The 17,923-nt window shown below is 36.5% G+C and overlaps 1 protein-coding gene across 3 annotated transcripts; it reads right to left on the reverse strand.

The window, feature by feature from the left end:
* Window positions 1-69: 69 nt before the first annotated feature.
* Window positions 70-14,679, reverse strand: LOC115240478. Of its 3 annotated transcripts, XM_029815646.1 has the most exons (15): window positions 14,396-14,679; window positions 13,405-13,520; window positions 13,092-13,322; window positions 12,291-12,495; window positions 10,363-10,537; window positions 9,664-9,700; window positions 8,769-8,938; window positions 8,152-8,337; window positions 5,555-5,770; window positions 5,068-5,311; window positions 4,407-4,745; window positions 3,922-4,127; window positions 3,446-3,677; window positions 2,828-3,308; window positions 70-2,046 (listed from the first exon to the last, which is right to left on the reverse strand). In XM_029815646.1, exons 5-15 carry the CDS (start codon window positions 10,429-10,431, stop codon window positions 1,527-1,529), a joined length of 2,700 nt encoding a protein of 899 aa, XP_029671506.1. In that variant the 5' UTR covers window positions 10,432-10,537; window positions 12,291-12,495; window positions 13,092-13,322; window positions 13,405-13,520; window positions 14,396-14,679; the 3' UTR covers window positions 70-1,526. The 3 variants fall into 3 exon arrangements, with proteins under 3 accessions (XP_029671506.1, XP_029671508.1, XP_029671507.1); XM_029815648.1 differs by lacking the exon at window positions 14,396-14,679 and having other exon boundaries at window positions 13,092-13,520; XM_029815647.1 differs by lacking the exons at window positions 12,291-12,495; window positions 13,092-13,322; window positions 13,405-13,520.
* Window positions 14,680-17,923: the final 3,244 nt, after the last annotated feature.

Genomic DNA, 17,923 nt, shown 5'->3' on the forward strand with positions numbered 1-17,923 from the left:
AATTTATTAGTTAATTATCCGATTACGTTTTTAATATAAGTATATATATGTATAATATATGTAAAAATATCTTTAAAAATCCAAGATATATATATTATGTTTTTTTTAATAAAAGAGATAATGTATATACATAAATATGTGATAGAAGAAAAGAAACTTATTACATATTTATATTATAAACCAAAAATATGTAAGTAATGTCGCATCTGTATGAAACTCGTATATTCACTTAATAAAAATTATGCGTGATGACGGATATACAGAGTGTTTCAAGTTCTCGATACTTCCTTTTGGTTATCATTTCTAAGAACCGAAAGGAACAAGTCAACAAGTAAAATTATCTGTTAATAAAAAAAAATGTACTTCAAAGCGTTTAAAGAATATATGAATGATAGAAGAACAATAGACATGAGATACATTGTATATCATATACCGAAATTAGTAACAATCTTAACACACGTTTCTTTTTGTAAGAATATCAGTAATTTAACTATCGAGAATACATAGCATATAAATTTTAAAAAATACGAAGAATTATTTAATATTTAGGAAGATTTGGAGCAATTGTATGTCATCAGTCAATTTATCAATATAATATTCCGTTCTAGATGTGATTCAATCTAACTCACATAAATAGTTTGTAAAAAGATATTGTACATATTGCATATTAGAACTTAAATTATTTTTCCTCATTCAAATAAAAAAATCGGCTATTATATAAATTGTAGCACCATCTGCTAATTTGTTTGGCAGTTTCAAAGATATGTTTGTCTACTATTTACTTATATCGATAGTACTCCACATTAAAATGCATAAGTGTGCGTGATAATGTGGAAATAAAAAAGATCAACTGATTAATAAGGATAAATTTGAAAATACAGGTTGTCCTAGAGTTACCGCACCACTTTTTACAAGTTTTCAATTTTTTCCATCATGTATCTTTCTAACTAACAATAAGCCTTAAATTAAAATTCTCTCTCTCTCTCTCTCTCTCTCTCTCTCTCTCTCTCTCTCTCTATTAAAGTAAACTTTATCTGAACTTAACTAAAAAATGTAGTTTTAACTTTCTATAAAGTTTTGCAAAAAGCCCTTCTTTTTAAATCGCTTATAACACGGAAATTATTGATGCCTCGATATTTTTGCTGAGAGAAAATCATCTTAAAATCATCTTAAGAATTTGTCATTAGTAGATGGTGCGGTAACACTGGGACACCCTGTATAATAGTATATATCTATCATAGAACAAACATGTATGATCATTAATGATACAGTTAAGGATAGGAGGGATCAGCGGCAGTTGACCGACAGAAGAATAAATACAAGATTATCGAAAATATATACGTACAAAAATCTATAATACATGTAAAATACATATTTAATTCATTATTTTACTAGGGCTGTAGTTTTTTACTCATGCTTTAAAGGTGGAAGATTTTTGCGTATGCATGTCAGGAGGAAAGAGGAAGGAAAGGGAAGGGGAAAATGTAAATTAATACCCGATATATATGGTCACTGACGCGACCATCTTAATATTTACCTTCTTTTAACAGATCTCTGTTACTGCGACTAATGCTGGCGAGAATACCGGGGCTCTTCAGCGGCGGTGTTTCGTCCAACCGGTTCAGGTGCAAATTGGAGGTATACGGGGCACGTATCGGTGCGTCGACGCCGTTCTTGTCGACATCGACGTTAAAGCTTCTGCTGCGGGACAGCGATGATTTGTACGTCCGTTCGGGTTTCGGCGGTGCTTGAAGAGTGCTATACGCGCTCGTCATGTTCAACTTGGGTGGCGTGTTCACGGCGTTCTTGATCGATATGTTGATCATGCTACCGTGTTGCTGGCCTGTTTTGCCATGTCTGCCGATGTGAGTGGCCTGGTGTCGTCTAATCTGCGATGCTGTCTGCGAACGAGTTGATTGTCCACCACCGGTGGAGTGCAGATTTCGCGGTAATGTCTGGATGGGCCGGAACTGCTCCTCTTTTTCGTAATCGCCGACCAGTCTGCTGGTGGATTTGCTAAACCTGCCGAGGGAGCTGGAGGCAACGCTGAAACGCGGTCGTTTCCAAAAGATGATTCTTCCCGAGTCACAAGATGAATTTTTTCTCGTCGAATGAGCCTAGCGTATGGTTCATCATATACGATTCGATTCATGCGTCCCTGCATGCAGCCTTCACCCGAAATCGAAACGAGTTTGGATTCATCGAGACCCGATTTAAAGACACCCAAGCGGATTTAGACGTTTGCGCAATTTGGCTCCTGAAGCTTGTGTACAGCTAACTCTGTCTTTGGCGATCAAGCGACGTAAGATAGCGAGTTTATAGTCTATTTTAATACGAGGACGGACTCTGATATACATTGAGAGACAAATTTTTGCTGACAATAAATGAAAATATGAAATATTTTCGAAACAACATTTCATGCATTAGATATATAAAATATCTCGGATTAAATTATAGATCTTGTTTGTATTTTCATCTTCAATTCATTTGCAATTCATTTTTTCTGTTGGTGAAAATCGGTCATTATAATTTCATAATATTATAATTTGTTTTATAATTTGTTAATATTTTTTTATATTTTTTTCTCTCTATAACTTAATCCATAAAAACTCTTAATGTTCAATTGAAACAAAGATGTAAATAAAAAAAAGAACCTATAACATATGTTATAAGAAACTATTTCAATGGCAAAAACATGTCTTGATAATAACGAACAATCATAATGGATTAATTACAATGCGATTTAATTTAAATAGTAAAAACTTGTCAGCCGAAATTTGTCTCGCTCTCAATTAACTACGTCATATATCGAGAGTATTTCGATTACCTGTTCTCGGAATCTACAGCAACTCTACCAGAGCTCCGTGGTCTTCCGTGTCGCTGTCGATCTCTGCCGATCTCGTACCCTTTCTCGCGACCATAGATGCTGCCGCCGAAAGGATCCTCGCCCAAGTAATACCTCTGTAAAGGCGGTGGCGTGGATTCACTACGTTGCCATTGCTCTTGAACGACGTGATTGGCCGTCTTAGTGGATATTTTGGTGGCTTTATTCGGCACGTTGACATTTCGCGGCGACCGCGGCGGTCTCTCAGGCGGTTTGTCTTCTATCATATCCCTTTCGCTAACGAGAGGAATATTTCGGTCGACGACGTTGTATTGCAAATAAGTCGGACCGTTGTCATCGGTCTGCGTCAATTGCGAGGTCGAATTGCCGCTTCCCCGCTTGTTCTTCCTCTCCGTACTGGCTGAACGCAATTTTCCCACCAGCTTCCGAAAGGATTCACCGATCTTATATTTAGAACCAGTATCTGTATATAAGAAGATTTACAATATACCACATTAGCCATTAAGTATTATTGCAAACTTTTTTTAGATGTTATTAATAGTTCTAGTTATGTCACTGGATTTAATTATCTTGAATTTATTAGGAAAGAATTAGGCTCACTTTTCGACGCTCGTGAAGTATCAGACTTCTTTTCTTGGCGATTAATTGGTTGTAACTTTGGTGAGATTGATCGCGATCGCGGCGAGATATTCTTATAATCCTCTCTTTCTGGAGTCTGTGCTTGAGCATCGCGATTGCGGCTCTCCCAAGTTCTTTGTACCACGTGTACCGGGCTTGAAGTACGACCCGGCGATGGTTCGTTCAAATTAATTTTTTCTTCGGATTTTGCCCACTAGAAATTATATCAACAAAATTCAACGCTTCATAATACAGTAAAACATTTTATAAATCTGCAATGCGACACAAATCGATGAATCATTCAATATACTTATAATTATATTTAATAATCAACAATAAAAATATGAACATATACATACAACTTTTTTATCATTTAAAATTATATTTTTTTATAAATTAATTATGAAATGATAAATATTATTATCATATATAAAATTAAAGAAGAAAAATATCCATACTTGTTCTTTGGATCTCCGACGAATCGGTGGGGAAGGAGTACGTTGTCGTTCCTCGATAGAGTTTTGGTACTCACGTCGAAACGATTCGTAAGTTTTCGAGTATGATGATTCAACTGGATTTCTCTTATGCCCATGGGCATGTCCGTTGGTACGAACAGTTTCCACATATCGAACTGGAGAGCTCGATCGTGCGTGATTTTGTTTCTCTACGCAGAATATATTATATTTACATTTTAGTTCTACATAAAAAATTTCATATCTATTAAAATTTAATAGATATGTAAGTTATAACTTATACTTATAAATTTATAAGTGTATAAATAAATCGATTTTCTATAATGACATATTTGTGTTTTACAACGTTATATACTTTATTATGTAAACATAATTTTACACATATGTTACATAATATGTACTCAAAGATAAAAATGCTTTCGTATTAATATTGAAGATACGTTTTTGTAATAAAGTTATATTTTCTATACCTCTTCCTTGATATCGTTCCGACCATTCGCTGATTCCATGATAATATCCTGAAGGTGAGTTCGAATCTCTACCACGTCTGTGATGGCGGCTGGAGCTTACGTTTTCATATTCGCGTTCCTTCGGGGTGCAGGATTTCATAGTAACATTGATGTAACTCGTATTAGTGCTGGTTGGAAGAGGGGAGTCGTCGGCGTCGAGAGATCCATGAGATGAACGCGAGTCGCTGCCAAAGTGACTCTCCAGCCATTTCGATGTCTCAAATTTTCTCGCCTCATCCTCTTCTTCCAGATCCAACGACTTTTTCGTTAGAGCATCTTTTCGCGCGGCATCCAAGAAGCCTGCAGTAATTTGCAATTTTCTTTTTTTACAGAGAATTATATAAATTGATGAGAGAATTACATTTCCTCGACTTTAATTGCTCAAGATCAAAATAACAAAAATTCAAACAATTTTTGTTAAATACAGAATTTTTTTATTCTTGAATATAATATACTATAATGTGACAATGTGTGAATATAATATACTTGAAAACGGAAAAAAAAGATTTATTAGCCATCAATGCTTACGCTTCAATATCGCGCACTATTATCAAGTAACTGCCAACGATTTGTAAACATGTGGAACGCGATGGTAGAAAATGAACGGAGAAAGGCGACTTACCGGAGTATTTGTGGAAACGAGTCGTCCGCATACCCGTCGGTGATGGTGACCAGTCGCCTATTCGTTCTCCTTCGGTTGTCTCTGCGACGTAGCGCATTTCTCGGCCGACTCTCTCGCCGGCCGAGATGTAGTCTACCACGTCCTCTTCTCTCTTCTTCACGTATCTCTGCGAACCTTCTTTTTTCGTTTCCGCGGCGTCGTCGTCGTCGTTCCCACCGTCGTCCGGAACCTCGTCGTCGTTGATCTGAAACCGAAATGATCGCATTACTTGCACTGTTTCTCCGTCATATATAATTTTTACCATTTTAATATATCAATATTATTTATTTCTTATAAATATATATTATTGTTTAATAAAATATAATATCAAATAATAACATATCGTTTTTCTATTTCGTTAAAGAAAATTAAAATAGCAAAGATAGATTTGAGACGAGAAAAGAAAATTGAAAGCGAGAGTGTATTAGCAGGTTTTTGCGAGACTCACCTCTTCGTGCTCGACCGTTCGCTTCTTCTCGGTAACGATTAATCCATCAGCCTTCAGTTCCTTTTTCTCCAAGGTCTTCTCGGTGTCGATGACTTTGTTCGACCTGGTCGTGTGCTGAATGACCCGTGGACCGGACTGCGGCGCCAACTGTTTCGAAGATTCAGCAAGAGCGACTCGCAAGTCGCCCTTATTGTTACGCACCGCCTTCTGGTATGCCTGAAAACCAGATGTACCCGCGTTAACCCCCGCCGGACCAGTTTATCATCTCCGCGCGAAAGTCCTCTTCCCCTCCCGATATACATATTTCGAAATCTCATCATGAGAAAAACCGGCTGATCCGGCTTTGCCCGTTTGCATCTTTCTTCCGAAAATACATTGCTTCTAAAGGAGGATGCAGCGCTCAAGAACAGTTGCAATGGAACAAGTGCACGCAATCGTATATACCGGTATAAATATAGATCAAGATGTGAAAATTATCGCGAAGCTATCTTTGATGAATTTTAATTGACACGAACATTTATACGTAGATATCATCTAAATTACTTGAACTCAATAGGAGAAAAGTAATTACAGTGATAATTACCGATTATCGGTTTTCACAAACTACCTCATTACATCGTAATAAGGTCTTCGTGACAATTCGCGGTGAATAATTTTGTGATCAATCGATCACTGATAGTATTTTTTAGTATTTTTTAAATATTTTTAAGTATCTTTTATCTTAATATTATGATTTTTATCGTTGATTTACACTTGAAAAAGTGAGCTATGATTCTTATTTTTATATATTTGCAATTCTCCTTTAAAACTCGACGTTCGCGATCTCTCTAAACTCGCTGATCTATATGTATGTCAATTGGTCGCGAGATGCATAACGCTCATTTGTATGCGTGTAAGCCGTCTGCGGCGACAAACGAATTAAAAATTATGCAAAGTGCCGGTTTTACGATGACACGACGCGATTCTCCTGACCTTCGCAGAGAGAACGACTCGGTATCCGTGCGCGAGTACGTCGAGGACGATGACGAGCATGACGAATCGTCACGATACGCACCGGAAAAATTGTCCACCGTGCTGCGAGACCACGACTTCGATCGAATCTCTCTGTGTTCCGGTCTACTTGCAGCGATGCGTTATACACTCCGGAACGAAGCTATTCCAGCTTCAATGCGTCTGTCAACGATTATTGTGTCTTTCATTTCGCCGAAAAGATAAACGGATCCCGTCGATATGTCGCGTCCGATTAAACAGCGCGTATATTTCCGACCGGGTTATCCCGGCATCTTTCGCGCGAGGACAACTGGTCCGGTCCGCCGACGACGACGACGATCAGCACAGAATCGCACGAAGAAACGGACAAATTCTGTGTCGGGGACGATATCCCTCTCGTCGATATCGCCAAGCACGGGACACACTATCGCGGCTGATTGCACTCGTGCGGTCGTGAGACGTACGGAACAGCTGCTGAGACTGCGGCTGCGGCATCTCATGGCTCCTTCATCGCCATTGGGTGAAGGGAGAGCAAAATCGAGAGATCATCGACTTCCACTTCTTGAGATCCCTTTCCCTCTCTCTCTCTCTCTTTTTCTCGATTTATATCGCCCTCTTTCTCCCTCGCTCTCTCACTTTCCAGTTTGCCGTTCGCCATTTAACTCCGTCCTTCCTTCGTCCTCTTCGTTCAGAACGATCTGACCTCCTCCATCCTGAATCGTTCATGCGCGCGAGAGCATCTTTTGCGCATATACCTGTTGCCCGTCTTTCGCAATCCAGCACTCAAAAAAGTGGTATTGCAACTACAGCAAAAATTTTCTGGGTGCGCAAAATTAACTGAGATACATAAATGATTAGCAAATACTGTGATATCGCATATGTTTCGCATTTAATCAATCTAAGTGACAGAGACAGAATTTATATCTGAACTGTTTGTGAAATTTAGAAAGAATGTTTTTCTGTGGCGCCTATCCATGTTAAGGCCAATCATACTTGTTATAAAGTTTGGCTGTGGTACACAGAAAAAATTAGCGGCAAGAAACAAATGAATATATAATCCTCACATCTAACATATTTGTATAACGCGCCCAATCTATCTAGCTCTTTTAAACAATTTCTCTCAATTTTTCGATGCTGCAGTTATAATTGGCAGTTATATTTCTCACAAAGATCGTTCTAGCTGTAGTATCGAAACTCATATTTATCCAATGCAGTGATTAACATTTGGCAATGGGACCTAAATTTTCTAGAAGATATTATTAGAATATTGCTGCTATAAATTCTATATGTAACAGACAATATTCTAACAGATACAAAAAATAGCGATAAATTTTTGTTGTGACACCTAGAAATCTACCTATATCAGCAAGACATTTTTTTGAGTGTAAGATACATCTTTACACAACGCAAAAACGCGCGCGTGAGTTATCAGATGGAATGGGGAATCTTTAGAGAGAGAACAAACAACGCGACCTTTTCGCGGCGCGTGAGATGCCGGGAAAGAGAATGCGCCAAAGCCGTATTCCCTGCGGCACGCGCAGGTGGAATTCAGATGTGGGTGCGTCACGTGTGTGCATATATGTATATATATATATATATATATATACCTCGTCCGAGATATCTCCCAGCTGTTGACGATCCTCCGTCTCGAGTCTCTCCTCGATCTCCTCGCGGCTCCTCAACACCGTCTCGTTGAGCTCCTTTTGCACGATGTTACCGCCACTTCCGGTCACAATACCACCTGCCGCCGGCCGCCAGTCGACCTCCTGCGGTTGATCCCCGGTCGTGCGTCTCTAAACACCGGTTCGCGGACGTTAAAAGCACGTTCTGTACATGTTTGCGCGTGATGTTACAAAGGAAGTCGAGTTCCATCCCGATGCGCGAATGTATGCAGAATCAACGAACAATAGGTGCATCTCGTAGAGAAGTGAGATAAAGTTTTTGCAATTGATTCTTGTTATGTCTTTCATCTCCTCGAAATTTTGACTTGTATAAAAACGATCCAGAATCTTCTTGGTTAGTGTATAGAGGAGGAAAGATATAAAGATAAAACTTGTGAAAAATTTAAGGTACCAAAAAAATGATTTGACATTATTAAATCCAATTACAGATTTATATATCACTTGTGATTATGCTATATTCAAAATTTATATCTCTCTCTTATAAATAATTTTTTTTATTTTAGAATTTACTACTTATACTCGCACAATAAACGCGTGCAAACCTCCTGAGTTGTATGCTCCTGTTGCTCGACATCCTCGGTAGTGTTGGTGGTAACGAGAGGACCAGAATCGACAACGACTTCGCCATCTTCGAGGACGACCTGCCGTTTCACCCTGGTCTCGATCTGCCGGGTAGTCGTGATCTCCTTTTTCTTGCGGGTCTCCCATTCCTCTAAAAACCGGAAGCGGGTGTCCTTTCAGTGTCGTTTATTGAGCAAAAGTGATCTTTTAGATAAGAAACAAGAACAAACGGGCATAAAACGCGAGTGATGAGTCGACAATGGAACAACATGACAGAAATATCTTTTATAATGCCATCTATCGCGCCTTTGCGAACATTTCAAACTATGCCAAACGAGCAAAACAATAGCTAAAATGCACCAAGTAAACACAGTTATTTCTGTAATCGCGATGTTTGACGAAGAAAGCAAACGGAAAAGAGGATGCGTTTGTTGATTTATGTTTGTAGAATATCTGGCTGACACTATCCTATCTAATCTTTTATTTAAATAAGAGAAATGAGGGTTTGACAAGGGGATACGGTTCACTCAAATATTAGAAACTCTTGAGTTAGACATCTTACGGCACTTTTAGATAGCACCTTACTTAACCTTGATAGCGCGTTCGTAAGTTTGAACTCGTCAAAATTACGAAGAGATAAAAAAGAAATTCTAATTACATATTCGTCTCTTACGATTTGAATATGGATTGACTATGTGTTGGAATTTCACATTTATCATATATTCCTTCACTGTTCTTCATTGCTTTTGGTTATATGATGAGTTATGCCGTTAGTACCACCATCTTAAAAAACTTTCAGTTTACACGCTAACGATATGAATGACCATAGATTACCATTTTCGTTCGTGAATTAACATTTCTGTGCGGAGAATTTACCTTCTTTGATTAATGCCACGGAGTTCTCAGGGTCAACCTGAAAAAGGAAACAATACGTATGTAAATCCGCCTACGAACGTGAACGTCAGCAGAGGAGTGAAACGGCGATTCCTTTTGGTTAAGGACATTCCAGGGAAGTTACGTATCGCGAGAAGTACGTCTACCGTAAATAACTTCACCGTAACCGCTTTCTTACTCCATGTTACACGCGACTAAACTCCTGACCGACACCCGGCGGATTCCGATCCGACAGGGACGTTAACGTGATGTAAAATTATTCACAAGATCAACTCTGAATAAATACACGAGTGATTTGCGGGAAATCGGCCTAACACAATTATTCGAATCAATCGAGAATAATTAATTAAAAAATTATTGAAAACTTCAAAAAATATCATTAAAAAGAAATTAATTGAAAGAAATTTCGCGAATAATTAATTAATAAAATAGAATTTATCTACCAAAGTGAATCAATTTTCCATTTAATCAATCTTGCATTTCAATTTTCTATCATCTTTTACTCGGCAAACTTTTATGTTTCTCTCTCTTCAGCTTATTCTCGAATAATTTTTATAATTTTATCAATTTTTCATATACGAGATTTCTTCCAGATGTATAAAGCGTAAGACAAACTCCGAAGGAGAGACAAGTGAATACCTGAAAAAATGCATTTTAAAGAGCCGGAGAAAGGTTACTCACGAGAATAGGGGAGTGGGTGTTTGTCGGTGGACGGACTTCGTACCGACGTGTCGAAATTACCTCCATCATTCGATCATGTCTAATGTCTACTATAAAATCTTGATGTTTCTGTCAGGTCACTCAATCAATCGTTGCGAAGAGAAATTCAATTGACATAGCATGAATTTCGGTTTCTCTGCACATAAATAACAAAAACATACTCTGTTATAAATTATCTGATAGAGAAAACCTTATTTTAATTTATAGTAAAAGAAACGTCGTTGCGTTCATCAAAAGCATCAATATATTAACAAATATAATGTCCATATCGAAGATTTTTGAGCGCATTAAGCGAATTAAGTTAACATTATAATTTTCCAACTCTTTTTATATCAGATTCCGTTTCGATAATTGTTCAACACCAAATTTGCCTTAAGTTCTATCAAGTCATTTTTGGTAGATTTTTTAGCGCTGATTACGAATCTGGCCATAAAAATGGCGTACCACGTCAAGTTTTTGAGAAAACCTCAGTCAAAATTGCTAAAATAGGTGTTTTTGATACTTTTGCGTGAATTATATCTTTCGATGGGGACGTGCTTTAGAAAGCAGCGACAGTTCAAGACTTATACTTTATGATAAAAATGCCAGAAGTCTCAGGCAGGAAAGGTTTTCCTGAAAAAAGTGGTCGAAACATAAGAAACATCTGTCGCAGTGTCCCCCAGTCATACATCTCTCCAATTGTTCATTATTAAAATTTTTTTTAAAATCGTCCTAATCATGAAAGTCGGTATGTATATGTTTGCCTGGTCACTCATCACGAATCACATATTAAAATTTCAAAATTAAAAATGGACGATCCAAAATGGCAGATCAAATTCTTGAAAAATCATTCAAATCATGGAAATGGGTATGTGTAGGTTTTTGTGGTTGCTATCACTTAAGAACAGAATTAGAGTAGTTTTTGGCACTAGTAGTTTAGTAACGGACAATTGGAGACGTATGATTGGGGGACACTGCAATAAATGATGTTTCTTATGTTTCGACCACTTTTTCTCAGGAAAATCTTTTCTGTCTGGGACTTCTGACATTTTTATTATAAAGTATAAATCTTGAGCTTCATTTTGAGCTGTTGCTACTTTCTAGAGCACATCCTTATCGAAAAATATAACTCAAAAGTATCAAAAACGCTTATTTTACCAACTTTGGTTTGTCTGAGATTTTCTTAAAAACTTGATGTGATATGCCATTTTTACGGCCAGATTCGTAATCAGCGCTAAAAAATCTACCAGAAATGACTTGATAGAACTTAAGACAAAAAAGGTCTTATTTTGTCGATCAATGTAAACAATTCAATTCGAGATATTAATTTCGCGTTAAGAACGCGCATCCCTCTTTTCGATTCTTTCGTCATCGTGTGGAGAACACGAGAAGATGAGCTCGCGTATGGGATGCGGGGCGCAATAATTCATCGGGAAACTTTTTCTGCGAATATAGAAGCCGAAGGCCGCGGTGGCACGCGGCCCTGTATAATCGCGACCACCTCGATATGGTCTACGCGATATGATATTGAGATGGTTAAAGACACCACGTACGGCCGGTTGCCTATGTTCTATATCTCAATGGCGTACTTTTCTCTTAATCATTCACGCGTATTCTTGATCGTAGCTCGCATGGAATGAGTTGTTTGTTTGACCGAAAAACTAATTGATACGCGGTTGGGAAACGAGCGATTCCTCACCGTACGCTGAGAGTATGGGTTCTAGAAACTGAGAAGAAGGGAATACTAGTGATAGAATTAGTATGTGATATTGGAAATAAAAAGAATAAAAAGTATAGAGTAAAGTATTATATGTATAATATACTAAAATAGATTATAATAAAAAAATTATTTATTTAGTTTCTCTAATCACAGTGAGAGATAATGCTAGTGTCAATGCACAATGTATTACTTTCATAACGTCTCGTTGCTGTGATGGTAATTATACCAGATATTAAGCGCTCTCTTAACTCTTGTTCGCCATCTTAATTGCCGCTTGATCATAATGAATTCTTCAAGCAGAGCAATTTAATCTGCTTTAAAGAGAACTTTGCCTACGCCTCTGAACACTGGCGTCCTTGCGGTTAGAATTACGCACGCGTTCTCCCCATCTCGAACTATAGACAGGTACGTATAAATATTTAGATTTTTTTTTTCTAGGATCCAATGGTCGTAAAATGTGATTTCAAAATGACTGCACATTACTACAAAATGTGCTCGATGCCACCTTCAGATACTTCATAAAAGTCCATGATGTATAAAATATGATTTATCGTATAATCTCTTAATGACGTGACGTTTCACTTATCTCTTTGATATAATAATATTAATTATAAATTTTTTAATTGCATGATAATTATAATAATTATCTTACCATACAATTTAATCATATGAAGGAATAGTCAAGAAATTAATAATTAAAGTATATTTTCTAAATAAAATAAATATTTTAATAAATATTAATGAACATTTTTATATTCATCGCATAATAAATGTACACTTAAGATTATTATATACAAAATTTGTATATAAGATTAATTTTATAAAGATATATTTATTAATATCTCTGATTTCTTTACTTTCGAATTGCTTTCAGAAACTTCACGCCAACGAATGTTTTATATCTCATGAATAGATCTAAAAGGACAAACATGCACTTTGCATCGACAACACGTTTCTTTGGCAATCCGTGATACGACCATGTTAGTCTCACCTTATTGGATATGCGTGTGACGTCAGGGATGCGTCAGCGCGTATAAGTAAATGATTCGAAAAGTCGTCCGTGACATTTTACGCACTTTGTCTAGAATAGAATGAATGGCGAGAGTAATAGTAAACCCGACGTAAAAAATAACTTTCCTTGATAGTAGAGCGTCGATAAATTGTATATCAGTAGATAATGATAATTTTATTTCTTATTCACACATCGAATTATCAGTCAACCCTGCAATATTTTTTTTCATAAAGGCAGGTTAAAATGATTGACATAGTTCTTTATGTATAAATTTATATATAAACATACTCACTGCCAATTTCTTCTATATTTTTACGATACTTCCGTCTTTTCAGGAGCACTTTCTAAATACATCGTTAATTCGCTAATAAAATTTATTTTTGAGTACTATTTAATATACAAAACTTTCTATAAAAAGATACATATTAAATATCTATTATTTTACTTTAAAAGGAAAATTCTTTCTTTCTCTAATTAAAATATGTACATATTTCTTCTCAAAAAGATACATCAACAAAGTTTCACCAACTTTGAATGCACCTGCAACGTTGACTACAATATAAACGTAATATAGATAAAAAGGATATTAAATTAATCTCAATTGATAGTAGCGAAATCGGACTAGATAAGCAGATTAAGATAAAAAAACACAAAGCGCGCGGAACGTTTGAATTGCCGGCCGCGGTGATTTCAATGCGCGGCGGAAAACACCGCGAGCAAATGGATCAACAATTTAGTATGCGGCGCAGATGCAACGTTGGACACGTGACCTCGTCAAGGACGTCGCCATTTTGGTTGAAAATGTGAAGCGGGCTCGTTCGATCGTGCTCGAATCCATTTTAGGATCGCGCGACATTGAAGATCAATCATATACGGGAACGGTACCTTGGCTTTCACACCAAATACAGTTTGAGGTCTACGTGACGACGATTTCGCCGATCTGTCGATCATTATCAACGAATTATGACCGTCGCGAATCAAAATCGAACGGACGTATCGGATGGAAACACACCATTTCTAATACACTCGCGCACTGAGAAGATTCTCATCGCTTCTGGCTGTGTGCATGCACAACTCGTTATGTAAGAGACTGACAATGCCACTCGCGTAATATCCTCGAGGAAAAACCGTTCGTCGATCCTTTCTCGGAAACGCAAAATGCATGCACGTATCGGCGTAAAAGAGAGAGCAAAGGAAAGACAGCAGGGAGTAAAATTTAATTCTGTAAAGATAGAAAGAAGATGAGAAGAGGAGAAAGAGCGCGACGGGGTGTTTATACTTACCTACACACCTCGGTGTGATTCGCACAATCACGCTTATTCTCTTATGGGCCGATCTAGAAATTCTCAAAGGAATCAGCACGACTTTCGCCGAATTTGATAGAAAAAATCAATGTATCTTTGGCAAACGATTCGAGTCGCTCGATTGGATCTTAATTGAAAAATTATTAGACCTTGTCGCGAGAACAATTCGGCGATGAATGACAAGCGATACGAATGAATTCACGACGCGCGAAACGAAAGTACTCGACGAGACTCGCGCCGCATGCTTTCGCGCCAGCACTCGCGATACTGTCCGGCCGTCGAGTACTTTCTGACGGATCCACCGGGCATCTCAGGATCGAGTCTAGCAGGTGCGTCGCCCCAGAATGCGTGGTCCATACACCTACCATTACCATCACCTGGAAGATTCATTTTAACGCACTTTCGGAATTCTATGCAAATTCTAAACAAAAATAGACATACCATCGATTGCAAAATAGCCTTCTTCTTCGAAGTTTCCTAAAAAGAAGTGTTCAAGGCGACAAACGTTAAATGATCACCGAATATTAAACTCAATTTATTATGAAGTTCCAATATATATCTGACGTTCTTTCCATTAACTAGATAGTGTCGATCAGAGCCGATCTCTTGAAAAATCGAAAATGGAGTCGTTTCATATTTAAAAGAGCACGTAAGAATATAAAATATCTTTCTATCATCTTACTAATCATATAATAGATTTCAAGTAGATCCAAATTTTTAATTATTCACTAGCTATCGCATCTATACATACATATATACTTATATACAAAAGATTTTCAATAGTACGAGTTACACTAGCGCATAACATTATCTTCCATTTGCAATACTTGAGTCGTTTAAAAGCGCTTCAATAAATACTTTACAGAAAGTAACATGTTTTTAGCGCATTTTCATAATTTTAAATTATTAAGTGATTAAAATTAAATCAAATTAAAAAGAGAGACATGTCTACACATAGAATTTTTTTTTTTTATAGAGAAAATAACTTTGCTTTATCTCATGCCGAGATTGTCGGAGCGGGACATCCCGAGTAGGAGGCGAGAGGATTATCAGGGCGAAGCCACTGTAAATACAGGCACGTACGCGATACCAAGTACACACCCGAATGGACAAACACTGTGTGTATCTCTACCACAATAGCATGGTCGTCCAATCAGAGACCATCACCGTGAGAGACGGAGATTAACGTCCCATTAACCCATTAAAGCTCACAATCGCCTTGAGACTTTTTGAGATATAACTTTGTTCTGAGTCATATACATACATTTTGCCGACGCTTTTTATCGCTTTTAGAATATTATTGAAATAAAAATGACAAGTAATTTCTTTGAAATTAAAATATAGTATACTCGCGAAATATCTTGTCTAAAATTTTATACGAATAAGATCGAGGTCACATTTATGATTAAAATTAATCCGAACAGATTAATTTTCGATCACATCTCGTGAGAATTAAAATGAATATGTAAGAATAGAAACATGTAATGTAAGAAACATTAGATTTTCTTCCAAAATATATTCAATAAAAAAAAGTTAATTATATCATGCAACTTTAGGAGGATGTGGAACTTGACGGGGGAAAGATAATAAGATTGCACCGTCGAGTAACAGTAATAATTTATACCTGATATTTGAAAAATTATCTGATTTGCTGGAAAGAAACAAATTACACGAGCGATTCGAAAAAGTTTTTTTAATTTAAGCATGCGATTTCCTGTTCTTACCAAGTCTCAGAAATGTACGCGCCTTTTTAGCGAGATGGCTCTCCAAATGGAGCCATCGCGATAAGTAAGTAAATACGTTCCCACTGCACGACTGTGTATCTGCGGATACATGTATATTTTCAGAAGCCCATTCTTAGCATTCGTTCGAGATCGTTAATATGCAAATGCGCGCGTTCCAGCCGAGTGCCTTATATCGCGCACGGATTCGGCATGTAAAGTGATTCATCCGCGCTCATAATCAAAATAACATATCGCCTTCGGGTTCCATTGGCGCGTCTCTATAATCCTTACTTATGCGCCGCGCAATATCGTACAAGGTCGACCTAAAAAGGCGACGCCCGATTATGATTAATTAGCGGCGCGAAAAACATCGGTAAAATGATCTTTTTATTTTCGCGAATCAATCGAGATCTGTCCGCATACAATTACCAGCGAGTGACTGGTAATCATGTAGCGAATCAATAGCATGCCGATTTGCTCTATTTGTCGTCGACAAATAGAATCGCTTCACAACGAAAACCATTGCTACACTAAAAATAAAATTTTCTTTAATCAAATAAATACATTTTGCAACAATATTGATTTTTTTTTAAATTAGATAGATATATACTTTGTTTCCAAGAATGTTTTGTTATATTAAATAAATTATTATTTGCATGTAATAAAATTATAATTTTTTAAATCAATTATTTAAAATTTTAATATAAAAAAATATTTATTTAAAGATAAAAAATTATTTATTAAAATAAAGGAAACCTGTGTTTTTGAAACAAGCAACCAAAAATTAAAAAATGGTTTTTTAAAGGTAGTATTTTAGTATAATAACGATAAAAAAATAAATTCTTGTTTTTATTTGCAAATAAAGAAGCATATTTTGTTTTTATTTTATATTTTACTAATTCAAATATATTTGCTGCTTGATTAAAATAACTAATTTCTTTATAAGTATTTAAATAAATAATTGTCTTTAATCAAAAAAATTTTCTTTGGATTTAGTATATTTTTTTTCAGTGTTAGGTCTTTCAATGACCATCCTGTTGCGAGATATTTATTATTCCAGGTTATTTCTCTTGTCGAAAATCATATTACACATATAATAACGTTACTTTTTAATTAATCGCAAATGTGTTTAAATCGACGGTCGCAATCTGTCTCACAAAGTTGCATTAAAAGCATAAAGAAATCAGCAGATAGGTTTGAGAAAAATAAAATCAATGAATTATTGTACGAAGTATATAGACTTTCATTGATTCTGATTTATTCATTGAACGCTATATTTAATAAGCGCTGCTATTATATGTAAGTCGCGCGATACTATGAAATGTAGATTGCGATGTTGATCGTAAATCAGGAATCAGAAAGCCCGACAACTGTATGAGAAATATATCTATTACGCGCCGTTCTCTCCATTTACGATCGTAATTTTCTCGCTTTCCTTGACGGCAATTTGATTCCACGCAGCCGCGGCAAATTGTGCAAGTAGATCGAACTTATCGAGGCCTTGGAATGTGCACATTTAATCTCGACGCTAATACGCATAATGAGTTTGATATATCGGGGAAACGATGTCAATGTCAATAATAATTGTTGCGAGCGCATAAATGACGGCATAACGATGATATTTTCTAATTATCCTTCAATTATGTAATCTGATTTAATTTATCTCGAGATTATGAATGTCGAATATCGATACAGAGTGATCTCTGTGTCAAATATAAAATTCCTTCTTAACAGAAAAAAAATTTAAGACTTGATTTTAAAATATATATTTTTTTTTATTCAT

Source organism: Formica exsecta, unplaced genomic scaffold (assembly GCF_003651465.1).
Source record: "Formica exsecta isolate Colony F162 unplaced genomic scaffold, ASM365146v1 scaffold436, whole genome shotgun sequence".
Lineage (NCBI taxonomy): Eukaryota > Metazoa > Arthropoda > Insecta > Hymenoptera > Formicidae > Formica > Formica exsecta.